This window comes from Eleutherodactylus coqui, chromosome 3, assembly GCF_035609145.1.
Source record: "Eleutherodactylus coqui strain aEleCoq1 chromosome 3, aEleCoq1.hap1, whole genome shotgun sequence".
Lineage (NCBI taxonomy): Eukaryota > Metazoa > Chordata > Amphibia > Anura > Eleutherodactylidae > Eleutherodactylus > Eleutherodactylus coqui.
This window is the reverse complement of record NC_089839.1, coordinates 231125045-231144468: the sequence shown is the minus strand read 5'-3', so window position 1 is coordinate 231144468 and position 19424 is coordinate 231125045. Positions and strand designations below refer to the sequence as shown.

The 19424-nt window shown below is 42.7% G+C and overlaps 1 protein-coding gene across 1 annotated transcript in view; it reads left to right on the top strand.

Moving 5' to 3' along the window:
• The first annotated feature begins 18694 nt into the window (after positions 1–18694).
• LOC136620282 (P-selectin-like) overlaps positions 18695–19424 on the top strand; it is a 141951-nt gene continuing 141221 nt past the window's right edge. Inside the window, exon 1 of the mRNA XM_066594982.1 lies at positions 18695–18755. Coding sequence (XP_066451079.1) covers positions 18753–18755 — 3 coding nt within the window. The 5' untranslated portion in view covers positions 18695–18752. The remainder of the gene's footprint in view (positions 18756–19424) is intronic.

The following is a 19424-nucleotide window of genomic DNA, read 5'->3' as shown; positions in this document are numbered from 1 at the left end:
TTGTCAGGAATTATGTTTACTGGGACATAAACTTTGGACTTTTTGGTCATGTCCTGCAGCCTTGACCATCATGCTGTCTGATGTCTTGTATTTCTAAATAGCCAGGTAGTAAGTTTCAGAGTATCCTGAAACATAATCCAGGAACACCAGAGCTGTAGAAATTTGTCACATCAGTCTTGATCTTGGGCTATAAACTCCTCTAATCTATAAATCTCAGAAAACGTATCATGCCACTTCTGTAGACTAGGAACTCTGGAGGATTTCTAATTACATGGGATAACCAGGAGAGTCGAGAAAAGTGAGAAAACCAGGAGAAAGTGAGTCGAGAGAGGTATCATCACTCCTTAAGGAGAGCACCTAGAAGATCCCAGTTCAAGTCATAGGTATCTCGCTAGCCAAGCCGGAAACCTACTGCACACTGATGATGGGAAATTCAAATAACCCCAAAACAGCTGTCTGTGTATGGATTCTGGCTTGGTTTTCAATTCCCAGTCATTGTTCTAAAGAACTGTATAAAGGGTTGGACATTGATTTGCAGGAATGCTGTCATCCAATAGGTGGCGCTGCAGAGGTATTGTTCCATTTTCCTTATGCGCTTGAAGAAAGAAACATAATAGACCCTTCTTCAAAGATGAAAGGACCCAAGAATAATGAAAATAAAGCCATCTCTACAGATCATTAAAGATCATTGCAGCAGACCCTATTATAGAGAGCATTAATAGCTTGTCAGTTAGTTAGTTAATTATCTCGCTTGGACGACGAGGGTCCGTAGCGCCGATCAAGAATGACCACGACCGAGAGCATTGTTCCATTCAGTGTTGATGTTGGAGGAGGTACTGTTGCCTATCTGTTGCACCTACGAGCGCAGTGGACAACCAAGAGGCCTACGCCAACCGGCAGGGGGGTCGTCTCTTGATTTTCCTAGCAATTGCTGCGGTTAGAACACTGTGCGCCGGGACAGCTTCTGACAAGCATGCAACATGACCAAAAAGTGCAGTCGTGCAAGTCTGACAATAGCTTGTCAGAAAGGGGTAATTTTTGCACCTTTCCACCAAATGTAAGCATGGGTATCCCGGGATGTACCATAACGCCAGCAAAGGTAAGAACATTCTGGGTAGAAGGAAAAGAGCAAAGCAAGTGTCCTGTAACATCTACTAAAGTAGCTTACATGAAATAAAAAAATTATGTGTGAGAATGAACACCTTACCCCAATCCTTGGTAGAAATGATCAATCCCAGCTCCACCTCCCTAGCAGCTATAAATGGGACTCCGCAGGTGGCAACCCCTGACTCCCGAAGCAGGCCACAAATTAATGACACCAAATGAGTAGACGGGGTGGATTGCAGACACACATTTTCTAACAGGGTTAAATCTCGCCAGATGTAACTTCTAGGGGATAGGTGGGACAAGATATTGAATAGTTGAGCATATACTAACCACAATCTACTGGACTGGCCACTTGGAACTTCCCACAGGGGGCAAAGAGACCTACCATTCAAATAGTGGCGTACCTGTGGGGCCTCTGGGGCCGAGTAACCTAAAATGTGGGAAGCAGTCATACCCCTGGGGAAGGCTGGATTATGAAAAACCTGGGTGAGTGGGTTTGGACTAGAGGAAAGAGCAAGGGTTACCACATTCCTGTCTGAAAAGCTCAGGGTTATTAAAGTAACTGAGAGTTCAGTTAGGTGAGAAGGTCTATATGATGGAGAGAGTGTTAGGTGCACTATTCAGACACAATCTTCTGCTTCAGTGTCTGGCAGAAATGGGCGTTGTCCCATTTTTCTTGTTCCCTGAGCTTATATTTATTCTCGTTCAGCACTCCTAGGGTTATTGGTTTCTGGATCTTCTGCTCAGCTGATGCACCTTTTCTAATCACCGCTCTATATAGCCACTCTGTGTCTTTCAGATCTTGCTGTAGTGTTGATGTGACTTTAGTTCCCTTCATTTCCTGTTCAGCCACTGCTTTGGCAGTTACCTTGTTTCCTTGCTACCTGCTCATGTTCTCCGTTTGTGTATCCAGCTGTCTGTCACTCTTGTGAGTCTGCCTCTCTGTTCATCCCTGTCAGTTTGTACCTTCTTTTGTTCTTGTGCGTCCTGGTATTGTCCTGTCATTTATTTTTATAGGTTTTCTGTCCTGCCAGGTCAGTCAGCACCTAGAAGATGACCGTGGGGTCGTCCTTATCGGGACAAGTGCTCCACTTATAGTAGGGGTCTCCCCTCCTAGTTATTAGTTAAGGGCAAGATACCTTCCCTAGGTTCTATCTGCAAACAGGGTTCATACATCTGGTATTTTACCTCCCACACTGGGGTCGGCTGTCAACAGTGCTGGACTGGATCATCACTTACCCGGTAGGTTGACACAGTGGTTCCACATCCTCAGTCCTTACAGAGAGCTATAAAATTAAAGTTGGGTGAATGCAAAGGACCTCACTCTTCAGCCTCACCCATTGTTTGTCTGAGCCATGATGGAACCAGTTTAGAAGGTAAGACAACATAGAGGCCATATAGTACAGGGCCATGTCAAGAAGACCCATGCCACCCTGCGATTTAGGCCTGACAAGGTATCTGTATCCCACTCTAAGCATTAAACCAGCCCAAACAAATTAATTGAAGAGAGATTCTAATGTGTGAAAAAAGGATTTTGGGATGTAGATCTGGAACAGATATGGAATACGTGGCAGAATATTCATTGCTTCAGTACTGGAGCAAAGTTTAGAGAAAACACATTCTCATAGTTGGGCAAAATTTAAGTACCCAAGTAAATGAGAGAGCTAGAAGGAGAAAGAACTTTGCAGGCTGGAAACTTTGGTTGGGGGGATGCTGACATTTAAGACCTCTGATATATAAAAACTGACTTTATAATTGCCTAGGTCCTGAAAAGCCTGAAATTCAGAGGATGCACAGGAAGCAAATGTGAGGGCTGGAGGTAAAAATCAGTAAATTATAGAGATAGATGGCCAATTTATAAATAGAATCGCCTTTTACTATTCCCTGAATTGACTTGTTTGAATGTACATTTCTAGTGACTGTGGCAAGGGTTTTTTAGCCTGGGATCTCTTGCTTGCAGATCGACGACCTCTAAATCTGGAAACGGGCACTACACATTTAAACAGGCTCCAGGAGACTTGACTCTTCTAAAACTGGCACCTGCCGGCCTTTATTTACACAGCAACTACTGTGTACAACAACACTGTATGTGTACAGCATGCACAGCATACAAAAGTCCAGGGTTCACAAACCCACAGGGTCCCCGTCACTAGCCCTGCCCGGGGCACCTAAAGGGCATCCCCCTCTTTCAGACTAGTGACGATTCTATCTTTTGTAGGTGCAATTTTTTTTTTTTAACGAACGCAGTGCGAACGTTTTTACGCGCGTAAAAACGCCCGTGTGACTGAGCCCTCCAACTGCTTGAGCAACACATTTCTCTCAGATTAGATTCTCTTCAGGTGTGCACTAAGGCCAAGTCTCTGATGTATCTCTTCTTACACCAGCTTCTGGGACTCTTCAATCTGAGCTTCTAATTCCACCTGCAGTCTGTTAATCTTTTCAGACAGCTCTGCCTGGACTCTGTCACTTTCAGTGACTTTTATTTGTAGCTGCATCTCTACTGCGTTTCTCTTGCATTCAGAGATTGGAAGGGGTATCATCTCTCCTATTGGATGGCAGCATTCCTTCATATCAATGTCAGACCTTTTAACCCCTTAAAGGGGTTGTCCCGCGCCGAAACGGCTTTTTTTTTTTTTCAATAGGCCCCCCGTTCGGCGCGAGACAAACACAAGGGATGGGTTAAAAAAAAAAAGTTTAGTACTTACCCGAATCCCCGCTCTGCGGCGACTTCTTACTTACCTTACCAAGATGGCCGCCGGGATCTTCACCCACGATGCACCGCGGGTCTTCTCCCATGGTGCACCGTGGGCTCTGTGCGGTCCATTGCCGATTCCAGCCTCCTGATTGGCTGGAATCGGCACACGTGACGGGGCGGAGCTACGCGATGACGCGTAGAAGGGGGCAGAGCCAGAACGCCGCTCGTGCTGAGACCCAAGAGAAGGGAGAAGACCCTTCTGCGCAAGCACGTCTAATCGGGAGATTAGACGCTGAAATTAGACGGAGCCATGGAGACGGGGACGCCAGCAACGGAACAGGTAAGTGAATAACTTCTGTATGGCTCATATTTAATGCACGATGTATATTACAAAGTGCACTAATATGGCCATACAGAAGTGCTTACCCCCACTTGCTTTCTCGGGACAACCCCTTTAAGGACATGGCCTATTTTGGGCATAATGCCGCAATGGTTTTAGGGGGATTTTCATCTCCACTTTTCAAAAGCCATAACTTTTTTATTTTCCATTGACATGGCTTTATGAGGGCTTGTTTTTTGCGTTGCAAACTGTAGTTTTTATTGGTGCCATTTTTTGGTACACAGACTTTATTGTAAAACTTTTATTTAATTTTTTATGATAGAAGGCAGAGAAAGCACATCAATTCTGCCATTGTTCCATTGTTTTTTTTTACAGCGTAATCATGCAACATAAATGAAACAATACATTTTTTTCTGCAGGTTGGTACAATTACAATACCAAAATTATTATTATTTTTTTTAGGTTATTCATAAATGAAACAATACATTTTTTTCTGCAGGTTGGTACAATTACAACACCAAAATTATTATTATTTTTTTTTAAGGTTATTCAACTTTTCCGCAATAAAAACCCTTTTTTTCTAAATCGGTGCGGTCAAAGTCCTATAAGTTTTTCAATGGATGGAGCTCTGTGAGGGCTTGTTTTTTGCGTGATGAGCTATAGATTTTAATTAGAGATGAGCGAGCGTACTCGGATAAGCACTACTCGCTCGAGTAATTGGCTTTATCCGAGTATCGCTGTGCTCGGGGCTAAAGATTCGGGTGCCGGCACGGAGCGGGGAGCTGCAGGGGAGAGCGGGGAGGAATGGAGGTAAGATCTTTCTCTCCTTCTCTCCCGCCCGCTCTCCCCTGCTCCCCGCTGCGACTCACCTGTCAGCCGCAGCGGCACCCGAATCTTTAGCCCCGAGCACAGCGATACTCGGATAAAGCCAATTACTCGAGCGAGTAGTGCTTATCCGAGTACGCTCGCTCATCTCTAATTTTAATGGTACCATTTTGGCATACATACAGCTTTTTAAAATCACTTTTATTGTGTTTTTTGGGAGGCAAAATGAAAAAAATAAGTATTTTGCCTCAGTTTTCGTTTTTTTTTAACGCTTTTTGTCGTGCAGGATAAAAAGTGTGTTCAATTTGTTGTATGAGTCATTACGGATATGACGATACCAAATATATGGGATTTTAATTTCAGTTGCGAACTGAAAAAACACTGAGTACCAGGTGTAACAGTAGGAGGAGCTGGAGTAGAAGATAGTCTGTTAGAATTACCTTCCTCAGTAACAATACAGTAAGGAGAGATCTTGGCTATGTATGTTGCCCAGACAAAAGTGATCTAAAAAGTCATGAATACATCTACATCTTGTAGGTAAGCCACTGCCCAAGTAGCGTGGTTATAGCAAATGGAGAATCAGACAGTCACAAATAAAGTCCATGGAAAGTGGGTCAGAGACCTTACAAAGCACTGTATAAAGAAATTATTACTGGTGGTTGTGGACCATATATTAATAATTTGATAATGTGCTAAGGTAAGAGTGGTCACTAGGTGGCAGCAAAGACTCTAAATCCCACTTTGGCACTAGCATTGTAGATCAGCAGAGATGATTATATAGGGCACTGATGGCGAACCTTTTAGTGAACGAGTGCCCAAACTACAATCAAAAACCCACTTATTCATCGCAAAGTGCCAACACTCAGGGGGCGGGGCTTATCACAATGTATGATTTTACCTATGTCGTTATAAAAAGGACAGGGCTGTTTCAAAATAGACAGGGAGCATTGCTCTGGTTTTGATAGCTGGAGCCCCAGAGTACCATTGGTGCAGATTTTGACTGGAAATGATGTGCGTATCCGCAGCTGATTTCATATTGTGCGGCACTCCCCTTACCTCCTCCCACTGTCAGTGCTCCCTGGGGTGCATTGGCTGTGTATTACATCATATATGCCATTGTTGTTTCATAACTCTTTCTACCTGCAGTTTGTATACTTGCCCTATATTCGTGGTCATGAGCCTTTGTGCCAGAGGGGGCACGCAGAGCCCTCTTTGTTGGGACACACGCCGATGGCTGCCCAGCATGGTAATGAATACTGGCCAGAGTGCTGCTTCTCCCTAGTCAGTAATCACTCAGTGGCACTGTTAGCGGCACTGATACCGGGTGCACATTCTGACGTTAGTGTGTGCACCCAGGATCCTCCTCCCCTGACCTCTCCTTCTTGGTTTCGCAGGAGGAGAGGAGTGGATAGGATGAGTCCGAATGTACACACTAGTGTCGGCAGCAGTGCCAGGAAGAGAAAGAGCCGCGTTTCGATGACAAGAAGGAGGTAAGTATATGGGTTTCAAGGAGGGTGCTATTAGTACTGTGGATGATATATGGGACAGTATTAGTAATAATGTCCCCTCTATTGGCCTCAGTGATATTAGTATTACTACTGAGGTCACTGTTGGGATAACTATTACTACTAGGGCCACTGTAGTGTTATTATTATTAATTGGGGCCAATATAGAGGACACTATTAGTAATAGTGTCCCCTATATTGGGCGCAGTAATAATAGTATTATTACTGAGGCCACTGTGGGGGTCACTATTACTACTGATGTCACTGTGGGAGACACTTCCAACAATATATAGATACCCGCAGCACTACAACAAACCCTTATCCAAGGGGAGGCTCTCCCTGCACAGCCGTTAATCAGGAGACGGATCCAGATAATCCAAAGTCTCAGAATATATCCAAAAGAAAGCAGCAGGAGCATCCAGGTGCAGTAAAACAGGTATTATTCCTTTATTCCATCCTCAGTAATAATGCAACGTTTCGGCCGTTACAAACAGCCTTTGTCAAGCTGTGGGAGACACTATTACTACTGATTTCACTGTGGGAGACAATATTACTACTTAGGCCCCTGTGGGTTTAATATTACTACCAGGGCTAATATAGAAGACACTATTAGTAATAGTGTCCCCTATATTGGGCCCAGTAATAATAGTATTACTACTGAGGCAACTGTGAAGATTCCCCCTCAGGAGAGCTCTACTGTGTAGATTGCAGTGGGCCACTCACCAGTTGCCAGGTAAAGAAGTGCAGCTGAAAGCATAGCTCCCATGCCCTCCAACAGTTAGCTAGGAAGTCCAGGAACATTTTCTCAGAAGACAGCTCCTGGTACTGACAGAAGCACAGCAATGGCCCCTCCAGTTGTTAGGAGGAGACTCCAGGTACTTGCAGATTCCCTTGCAAGTTACCATCAGCAGGCACCTCTGGTGAGTAAGCTGCATTCTCACCACTGCCGCGCCAGATCCAAGATGGTGCCAACATCCGACAGCGCCTGGCCTGTGGCATAAATGGAAGTCCTGACTACCGCTCCCATTGCTGAGCTACTGCCCGAGGATCCTGGGTGAAGACCGTAGACTCCTCTTAACTGCTCCTTGCAACATAGAATGAGATTTAAAGTGCCCGAGCTCTGACTTCTGTATTGGTGATGAATCCTGCTTTCTTCTAGACATAGAGGATGCCCTCTTGTTACCGTCGCAGTCCTGGGTATAAACAGATCATGGGAGAGATCCTTGTATTGTCCCCTCATGTATTTATATATAGTTATTTGATCACCCCTTAGCCGTCTTTTTTCCAAGGTAAATTTTGATAGCCTCTCTGGGTGTTCCAAAAGAGTAATAGATCCAGCAGTACAAAATAAAACCCACAAATATGGGAAGCCTTACAGGTACACGCTCACAAATTGATCCAGACTTCTTAGATCATAGTCCATGCAAATAGAAAAGTATGGGGCAGCACACGAATAATTTAAGTTCAATGTCTTCAGCATCACTCGATGTTTCCTTTATTGCATCTCCAACAACATTTACAGGAAAAAAATGTTTCGGCCATGTCCCGGCCTTTGTCAAGCTTAAAACTACTTTAACAATACATGCATATATTGATATATAACCATTTACCAATCACAGACACAGAAATGTAACACATCCACAATCAACAATTAGACACATATGGGAAACATCTGACACAGAGCTCTTCAATTGGACCATGCCACCATAGTGGGTCGGGCTACCGCCTTTACTCATGTTTGTCTCATACCTTTGATGATTGTTCATGTGCGTCCTGAACTGCCATGTGTGAGGGCGCCATTGTACATGAGGGTACTACCTGATGCATATCTAAGAAACGCACCCAAAGGTTATCACAAAACCACAAGAATGAATGTTGAAGTTTGACAACATAAAAGCATTCAGAAAATAAAGGCAAAGGGCACATCAAAATTGGCACTACCTATGAGTAAACATATGCACAAATAATTATTGTATTCGCATGTCACAGATATGTGATAAAACCCAATATATTGTATATAATCATAAATAAGGAACAACAAGGTCCCTGAAGTTAGGGGCTCTCTTGGCAGTAAGCACAGGTCTCTCCGGTATAGCATTCGTGGGTCAGAACAAAGAATATATCAATGGGAATTCAATAGCGTACAAATTTAATCTTGTAATAAAATGAATATCTAGTTCAGCCTGTTTATCCTCCTATATTGTTGATCCAGAGGAAGGCAAAAAACCCCAAGAGGCAGGAGCCAATTAGCCCATTTGGGGGAAAATATCATTATTCTTTCTTACCTCCCTGATTTATAGCAGTTCCTCTCAGTTAGATCTACTGGCAAATTGGTAAGCCTTAGATATCAGACATTGTGGATAACCCCAAGTCAAAAAATGATGGGTAAGATCCTTCGAGTGATGTTGAAAATCTGCAACAGTAGAACAGTTTCTCTTAACATGCAAGAATTGTCATTTAGGAATACCAGATTTAACATGTGTCCGATGAAAGCTGGAAAAATGCAGCAAACTATTAGTTGCTGTCGGCTTTCTAAACAAAGACTAATGGACGGAATTATTGTCCTATTTGAGTTGCAAATTCAAAAAATCAACTGAAGTATCCGCAATACAAAAGGTCAACTGAATATTGATATTGAGAAAAGAGATAAAGATCTCACATTCTTCTCTTGCACCCTTCCAAAGAAACAAAATATTGTCTATTTGATGGAGAGTTGCAGTGGGAAACACCATAATAGCAGAACAGAATGGGAAAATTGGAGGAGAAGCATGTAAAATGTATCAGAAGGTCTCCGGAGTCCTAAGCCAAGCCTCAGGAGCTGAAGCCACCAAATCCAAATCCAGAACCTGAAGCCTAGTCTAGGAAAGTGCGGTTAGTCACTGTACTCAAATAACAGGGCTGGGAAGCACCTCACAGGCCTGTCCCGAGTACTAAGGCCATTTCTGCATTCAAACGGGCTCCCATTCAGTTCAGCCAGTGGTGCAATGCTAAATCTCTCCACAGTCTGCAGTCTCCCACCATTTCTGCTTATATACAAATATACTATTACATAGTAACATAGTTCGTAAGGCCGAATGAAGACAATGTCCATTTAGTTCAGCGTGTTTATCCTCCTATATTGTTGATCCAGAGGAAGGCAAAAAACCCCAAGAGGCAGGAGCCAATTAGCCCATTTGGGGGAAAATTCCTTCCCAACTCCCTAATGGAAATCAGACTAATCCCTGGGTCAACCCCTAATAGTTCCTACCTGCCTGTATACCTGGATTAACAATTAACCTAAGATTTATATCCTGTTATATCCTTCCTCTCTAGAAGCACATCTAGTCCCCTTTTAAACTCCTCTATGGATTTTGCCATCACCACCTCCTTGGGCAGAGAGTTCCACAGTCTAACTGCTCTTACAGTAAAGAACTCTTTTCTGTGTTGGCGATGAAACCTGCTTTCTTCTAGACATAGCGAATGCCCTCTTGTTACTGTCGCTGTCCTGTGTATAAACAGTTCATGGGAGAGATCCTTGTATTGTCCCCTCATGTATTTATAGATAGTTATTTGGTCACCTCTTAGCCATCTTTTTTCCAGGGTGAATAATCCCAATTTGGATAGCTTCTCTGGGTATTCCAGTCCCTTCATTCCATGTATTAGTTTAGTTGCCCTTCTTTGAACCCCCTCCAGCACTGCAACATCTTTCCTGAGCACCGGTGACCAGAACTGTGCGCAGTATTCCATGTAGGGCCTAACAAATGCCTTATATAGCGGTAGAATAATGTTCTCGCCCCTCGCCCCTATACCTCTGGCATTGATTGCTCCAGTTTAGTCTACAATCCACTAGCACCACCAGGTGCTTTTCCATATCACTTTTCCCTAGCAGTACCCCATTTAGTGTGTATTGGTGACATCCGTTCCTCCTGCCCATGTGCATAGTCTTACATTTATCCACATTGAACTTCATTTGCCATTTTTCTGCCCAAGCCCCCAGCTTATCCAGGTCCATTTGTAGCCAGCCGTACATTGTCCTCTGTTGCATTGATTATATTGTATAATTTTGTGTCATCTGCAAATATTGATATTTTGCTGTGCAGCCCCTCTATCAGGTCGTTGATAAATATATTGAACAGAATGGGGACTAATACTCAACCCTGTGGCACCCTGCTAGCGACGGTGGCCCATTCAGAGTATGAACCGTTTACTACCACCCTCTGCTTTTTATCTCTGAGCGAATTCTTTACCCATATACACACGTTTTCACCCAATCCGAGCTGTCTCATTTTATATATAAACCTGTTGTGCGGCACTGTACCAAATGCTTTAGAGAAGTCCAGGTATACGAGATCGATAGACTCTCCTAGGTCCAGCCTAGAACTTACTTCATCGTAGAAGCTGATCAGATTGGTCTGACATGATCGACCCTTCATGAATCCATGATGGTGAGGAGTTATTCCGTTGTTCACCTTGAGGTATTCTTCGATGGCATCTCTCAGAAACCCCTTGAATATTTTTCCAGTTACTGAAGTGAGACTTACCGGCCTGTAGTTACCAGGTTCACTTTTGGACCCCTTTTTGTAAATTGGAACCACGTTGGCAATGCACCAATCCAATGGTACAACCCCGGTCTTGATAGTATAGCAGCCTAGCTATCACATCACTGAGGCCTCGGTCACGCAGGCGTTTGGGGGTCCCATTTGCAGACGCGCTTGCGATCTGCAGATATATAGACCCAATGTCTGTTTTTGATGCCGATGTGCCGATAATTATATGACACACCGATTCGCAGAAATCGCGTTCTGCACAAATCGGTGCTTGTATATGCGCTCAAAGGGGTATTCTCACCTCAAAACCTTTTTATGGCATATCCACAGGATAGGTGCGGCTCCCACCTCTGAGACCAGCACTTTTCTCTAGTTGTGGCCCTTACCACCCCTTGCCCAAATTTACAAGGTGGCTGGGAGTGGTCGGGATTATGGAAACAGCCAAGTAGGCTTCACAACATAGTTTTTGGAACTACCTTGGAAGTCAAAGGAAGTTTAACATCATACACAGCCACACTGTTTCCATAACTCCCGAGTTACAGAAGCAGCGTAGCTTACTGTGCTACATTCTTTGTGTAACTCCCATTAATCTCTATTGGTGGTATGAAAACAGTGAAGCCCAGCCGCACTCAGCTCTCTATATCCTCCTGGCCAGTCAGCTATCTCATACAGAGCAGAGTTTCCATCATGGTCATGTTTTGTCAAGATGCAAAAACTCCATCAAAGAACATTATTAAAAATAAAAGACACTTGGGGTACAATAAATACCATTTCGCTTTACTGTGATTACTATGCTCAGTTTACAATAGTTGATTGTTCTTTTTTCCATTAATTCCAATAATAATTGTATCATCCGTAAATAAATGAAGGATAAATATTTATTTAAATATAGATATTTATGAAATTGCAAATGTGCTGTTACATTCATGCAGGGTGCAGCGCCCTCCATGGATGCCACCAACATGTCAGACCAATCATAAATGTTCGCAATGGAAAATTGTAAACGTATCATATCATCAAAACACTGGGCAAACAAAATAAAGCAAGTAACAGTAACAAAATATGGGGATGGGCTATCCCTAACAAACTTTGGTGTGACAGACCCTTCGTAAAAGCAGGGTGATTGCTCCAATAAGGATGGCAGCACATCAGGAGCCTAGAGGGCCTAACCTGTCCCTAGATGGAATATAAGGTAGATGTTAAATGCAGATGGGCCATGTATACAGCACAGTATAAAGTTGAAGTAATTGAGCCCCAAACAGAATAAATAACTACAGTTACTCTGCTGCCTCACCAAACACCAGAGGCAGGACAATTACTGGCACCCATGTAGAGGCGGGCCCAGAATAATTACACTTCCATGATTGGCCAACTAAGTGACACGCTTCACTTTCAGCCAATCATTCCATACACCACAGGAGATGTTGTAGCAGGATTGCGAAGGATAAACATTCAGCCTACTGAGGGATTCTCGTCAAACGACATTTCAGGGACCTTCTGCAGTGACTAGAAGAAGGCAATTGCATGAGCTGCAGCTGACGTGAAGATGTCACCTCAGCTTTACTTCCTGATTACGGCCATGAGTGCCCCAACACGTGCATAATTGGCCAAGTAGAAGCTATTTTTAAGTATTTTACTTGTAATAAAGAACAAATTCCGTGGTTTTATTGCAGGAATGACTAAACAAACCAAAGAAAACTACCCAAATTGATAAGAAAAACACCCAAGTCTATATATGAGTTTGAAGCCGTCGACATCAGGTCTGCCAGGAGTGCAGAAATAAAAAGTTAGCAGTCATAGTTGTTAGATTTCCTTCCTTTTGGGAAGTGTTAATAGAATTTCCATGGCACACTTTCCAAAAAGCTATAAGAGGAACAGTTAAAAGCTACTGAAAATAAACCAGATTTTTTGAGTATTTTCTAAGAGATTGCTGTAATAAAATTACAAATGTGATATCAAATGGATATTTTCACATAAGCCTACTTTGTGACATATTTCCTTAATGGTCTTCTACTCTTGAGAGACTTATGTTCCTTCCATTGTTCGGAGGTATCATACCTACAAGATTATTCTGTTACCGAGGGAACAGCATTGTGTTGGTCAGTAAAAACATTTCTTACCATCTGTTATCTTATGGGTTTTTTTGTTAACTTTTTGGATATTTGCATAAAGTTGGAGTTTTCATAAAGAAACATTCTCTTCTCCAGAGGCTGCGTTATCAATTAATACAATTGTATCACCAGGCAATTGTTTTTGTAATTTGAAGACCTCCTTGAAGGCTCATCATGCAAGTCTGTCCCACCAAATTTTCAGTTCTTTTTTCTTTTCCTCCCACGTATTTCAGCATTATCCATCAAGCTCGTGTTGGATTGGGGGGGGGGGGGGGGGGGGGATGGATTTGACACAGGGAGTGTTCTCTGCGGCAGCGGTGTAGTGCGGGCTCCTAAGCATAGGTGAGCTTCTCTATTTTCTTTTTCCCTTTATGGTATACAGTCCTGTTTTTTGAGAGCTCACTAGGACCCCTTTTTTCAAGCACTAGGACTTAGGGTGCGTTCACACGAGTCTGTGCGTACGCGTTAATACGCACGCACGAACGTGCAAAAATACGCGTGAACGAAGGTCCGTGCTTGTTATATGCGTGTAAGAACGTTGAATTTTGGCTGTGTGGAGCGCACATACGGAATAAGACAGTGTCTTATATTAATTTTTATTTTAAAAGGTTTAACTTTTTTACATGTATAGCTGCATGGACACTATTTAAATTGACCTTTTTAATTAACTGTTAGCAGGGCTTAATTTTGGAGTAGGGCTTATATTTCAAGCATCCTCAAAAAGCCTGAAAAATCATTTTGCATCCTCAAAAATTCTGGAAAATCATGCTATGTCTTATTTTCAGGGTATGTCTTATTTTCAGGGAAGCAGGGTAGATGTGCTCCATACCTTGCGCTCTATCAGCATACCAGGAAATATGCACGGCGCCAATAGTTTGGCATTGATAGTTCTGAGCGACAGGATTTTATTGCTGCCACAGCGATTCTTTTATTCCGACCTTTTTTCCTTTACCCACAACCATTAGCGATAATATATATATATATATATATATATATTTTTTTTTTTTCTATTCTATTCTCCAATTCAACTGGCTGTGTGAATGTATGTTGCAGCCTGCAGATACTTTGCTTTTCTTGCGTTTCAGTGTTTTTTGTTGTTTTTTTATGTTTCTTTTGGTTTGGTTTGTCACCCCTAAATGTTTTTTTTTTACAATTTTTTTTTTCATAATTTAAATTCATTTCCCACTACAGAGCCTATTGGCAATTGTGAACACATGCACACATTTTTACCTTTTTTGTGGTTTTTATTTTTATCTGTCTAATTATAACGCACCGTTTGGCCCTATTGTTCCGGCGCAGTGTTTGTCTTATCTCAACCCAACACAATGTGTCATTCAGTGTGTGTTCGGTTGTGACATATATGTGTCTTTAGCTACCATTATAGCCGGACTTCCGTGCTGCGTGTCCCATGGGAGCCAATATAAAGATCACCGCAGTACGGACCAAACAGCCACGCATGTCCTTTTTCCTGTGGCGCGCGCGTTCGCATGCAGGAAAAACACAGACATATGAACACTTCACAGGAAAAACATGATTTTAATAGGCGCACGTTTTTCTGCGTGCGTATGTACGCGCGAACACATGCTCATGTGAATCCAGCCTCATGCACCAAATATAAAGTCCTGTTTAGCCGCATAATTTGTGTTCGCGAATTATATACACACGAAACACTAAAGTGCCTTTGTTTTTGCAAACATACCAGCTCTGTGCACAAATCCTTGATATGGATGTGGAAACAGAGGCGCGCATGAATAAACTTACAGAGATCTTTAATTTTTCCAACACGAGCTTGATGGAGAATGCCGAATTGAGACAAATGCAAAATATGTGGGAGAAAAAGAAAAAACAAGAACTGAAAATTTGGTGGGACAAAAACAGTTAAAAAAAAATATTTAGACCTGGGTATGATCCCAAGAGGTCTGAGAATCTTGAAAACGCCCACAACTCACTATAATGAGACATTTCTCTGTTCCTGTTTTAAAAGGCACTTTTCAATAAAGCAGTAATACACTTTTTTCCAAGAGTCACATCAAAGTCTTTTTTTAAACTGTGGAACCTGTAGTTAACCTTTTTAAGCCCTGTTTAAATTACTTTAACTCTTTAAGGACCAAGCATGGTAAATGTATGGTGCTTGGCCCTGGGCTTTAATTCCAGCTGGTAGCAAAAGTACGGCACAGGATTAAAGTTCCTGCTCTTGCAAACAAACAGGATCCTTGGCTGTCAGACCTGGAGGAGAAGGCAGAAGCATTTTTCAGACTACATAGTGTTCATTAAGCGCTGTGTACTGCAGAGAGAAAGCGGAAGACTCACTTCTGCTAATCAACCCGATGATTATGTGACCGCTAGGTGTTCCCTGGCACAGCAGAGCTGCAGGGTCCTAGCAGACCCAGGTCAGCTCTGGTCCTTAAGTGGTTAATAAAGTGATAGCACTGTGTGACCCTTCTGGGTCATCACACTAGTAGCTAAGTATAAATATATCACAGGTCTCCTGCATGATCAATTTATATCAAGAACTGTGACTATGATTGTAACAAGGGGGTGTCCTCTACATCTAGAATAAGAAGGTTGCTTCACCAACAGACTTTGAGAGTAGTGAGACAATGGAACTCTCTGCCTGAGGACGTGGTGATGGCGAACACACTAAAATAGTTTAAGAGGGGCCTGGACACCATTTTTGAGTGTAACAATATTACATGTTATAGTCACTAGATTACTTTAGAAGGGTTGTTGATCCATTGATTATTCGGTCAGCAAACTTTAGAGTTGGAAAGGAATTTTTTCCCTAAAATAAAGAAAATTGGCTTCTACCTCATGCTTTTTTGTTTTTTTTTACCCTCCTCTGGATCAACATTGTAGAATAATAGGTTGAACTGGATGGACTTGTCAGATTTGTTTCTTAATTTTATCAATACTTGTATTCTCTGACTATATATCATTTTGATGAATACTTATATTCTGTAACTATGTCTCATTCTGTATGAAGCAAGAGCTGTTTCTTTAATACTTTGTATGTTTCGAGCTTTAGAAATGCTTTTGACCTTAAAAATCAGATAGCAGCATCGGTTAAATGTTTTTTTCTCGGCGACATGTTCTATACCTACTTTTGTTTTTTAATTAAAATATAATGTTGGCTAAACTCCTGGACATGGCCAATGTAAATAGGGTACTGGGCTCTCATTATCAACAGAAGCTGTAGAAAGACACATAGTTAATGTGGTGCAAAGCCTGTAAGACATATTTTTAGAGATGAGCGAGCACCAAAATGCTCGGGTCCTCGTTATTCGAGTCGAGCTTTTCGTAAAATTTGAGAGCTCTATTCGAGTAACGAACCCCATTGACTTCAATGTTAGACTCGAGCATTTTTGTATGGGACTCGCAGGTCTTTTTTTTTTTTTTTGTCCTGTGTTCATTCTCTCTCTCTCTCGCCACAAACTACCGTTGACGTGCGCAGCGTCGCAGTGGGGGGGGGGGGGGGTCAAATCTGACACGTCAGCGGCGGAGAGGGGCCAAAACTGGGGCGGGGTCGAACACGGCGTGATGCTCGCTCGAGTAGCGAGCACCATCAAGTATGCTAATAGAGAACACGAACACAGGAAAAAAAAAAAAAGATCGGCAACCTGTGGGTCCCATACAAAAATGCTCGAGTCTCCCATTGAAGTCAATGGGGTTCGTTACTCGAATAGAGCTCTCAAATTTTATGAAAAGCTCAACTCGAATAACAAGGACGCGAGCATTTTGGTGCTCGCTCATCTCTACTACTGAGGCAACTGTGGGCATCACTATCACTACTGAAGCTACTGTGGGGGACACTGTTACTACTGAGGCCAGTATGTTGGTCACTATTAGTACTGGGGATGATATAAGGGACACTATTACTACTAGGGCCAATATAGGGGACACTATTACTACTGGGGCCACTCTGCATGTGGCAGCATACCTCAAGCTGACTTAGGGTATGTTTACACGTGGTGGAAATGCTGCCGAATGTCTTCAGTGAACATTTCCATGGCAAATTACACAGCATTTCTGAATCCAAAAAACAGTCAAAATTTGTACCATTGGTGCAGATTTTGACTGGAAATTAGCTGCATACCCACTGCTTCTAGTTCCCTACAGCCAGGTCAGGTGAGGCGCAGCCGGTCAAGTGAGGCCACTACATGTCACTGGGAACCAGAAGCTGCGGAACACTGACAGTGGAAAGCCTGTGGAGGAAGTGAGGCGCAGCGCCGCATAGTATGAAATCAGCTGTGGATACGCGGCTGATTTCCAGTCAAAATCCACACCAATGGTACTCTAGTGCTCCAGCTAGGAAAAAAAAACACACGGCATTCCTCCGCGTCTATTTGAAAACAGCACTTTCCTTTTTATAATGACGGAGGTTTAGTCATACGTCGTGATAAGCACCGCCCCCTGAAGTGTTGGCACTTTGCGATAGGTAAGTGGGTTTTGGGTTACAGTTTGAGCACTACAAAGTTCGCCATCACCGGTCTAGCTAGAGCTAGTCTGGACATTGCTTTATCTTAGAGTGGCTTCAGACGAGCGTGTATTATCCCCAATGCATTCCCTATGGTGTGTGCACATGTCTGTGCTTTACAGGCGTGTGCCTGCAAAGATAGGACATGCGTGCACCATAGTGAATGCACTCATTGTTTTCAATGGAGCCGCAGCTGCTGCCGGTGGCTCCATTGAAAACAATGGTTTGCCGGCACCCCTGCATTGTTTTTCAGGGAAATCCCCCCTGCTAAATGAGCTGAATGTGATTGGCTGAGGTGCTCAGCCAATCATAAACAGCTCTTTCCGCAGTCGGTGATTTTAAATCCCCGCCTGCTGATAGATCAGCACTACAGAGCAGGGGACAGCAAGAGAAGATGCGGTTGAGCCCCAGCAGCTGAAGCAAGGTGAGTATCTATTTTTTTTGTTTTTTACAGCACTTTTACTGGATTTTCAGACTTATATTTTAAGCCCTTCCCTGAAATCAATTGACTAGGTGCCAACAGCAGAATCCTCTACCGCAGCTGACGTGTGACAGCTGCGGTATGGAATTGAAGAATTCCTCTGCTGCATCTGTCACAGATGTGGCAGATGTAGCAGCAGGGAATTCTTTTTACTACCGGGGAAGAAGGAAACATCTGCTGCATGCGGCAGATGTGTTCTTCATCCCGCGGGGGACACGGCAGCGCTTGACAGGTAAGTTTATTTATTTATTTTTTTACACTAATATTTATATGTAAAGCCCTTCCCTGAAAAACAATTCAGGGGTGCCGGCAGACCATTGTTTTCAATGAAGCCGCCGGCAGCAGCTGCGGCTCCATTGATAACAATGCACGGACCTGCATTCACACGTGTTTTTGCACGTACATGGGTGCGCACTTATGTACGCACCTATGTACGCACAAAAACATGCTTGTGTGAAGCCACCCTTACTGTCAGTATATTATTACAAGAGAAACTGTAAAGTTTCAAAGCTTTATCACCAGCATATTTCTTCAACTCTATTGCAACATCTGACAAACGACATCTAGGGTGTTGCACAATTCTGTTAGTGCAGGAAATTCAATGAAACTTATTGTGAAACTACAGTGTAATAGTCTCACTCTGTCACCTGTCAGGTTTCCATCAGCCGGTACCAACTCTAAGATTACAATGGTAAGTTCAAATATTCGCATGCAATTACATCGTGCTAGATGATTGCCAGAAATATGGTCAGTAAGAAATTAGAAATAAGGTTGTTTAGGATGAAGCTGATCTGTTAGATACATTATTGTATATTTCTTCTAGCTTGAAAGTAAAGATGAGCACACAAAATTACATTTTTGGGAAGATATTACACTCACTGAACATAAGGAGGTTCTCCAAAATGTTGGGAAATGTTGGAGACACTTTGTTGCTGCATTTGATATTTAGGTTTACGTACAATATGAGATGATTATGTTCTTTTCAGAGCAGCATGTTTCTCCTGATGTGATTGTGGTTTTCCATTTAGAAGCTGCATTTGAAAAAGTTTTTAAGGGCAAAGACCATTTATAACGCAGAATTTTACTAGCACACTGCCATCATTAGGCTTGTCTTTATTATCAGAACATCAGATGATAACTGGATAATGCAATGCCTTTTGTGTTCAAATAAGGTGCACGGACGATTCCTGATGTAAAATATATGTGCCATTTCATTAATTGTACATAGTGTTCCTAAGGACTCGTGTACACAGTCATATTGTGGATCAGTTCTGCATGGAGCTGTAATAGGGCTCCCATAGTGGTGCATGAGTGCTATCAGATTTAATACAAAGGAATATAGAGTTTTTTTCCATCAGAT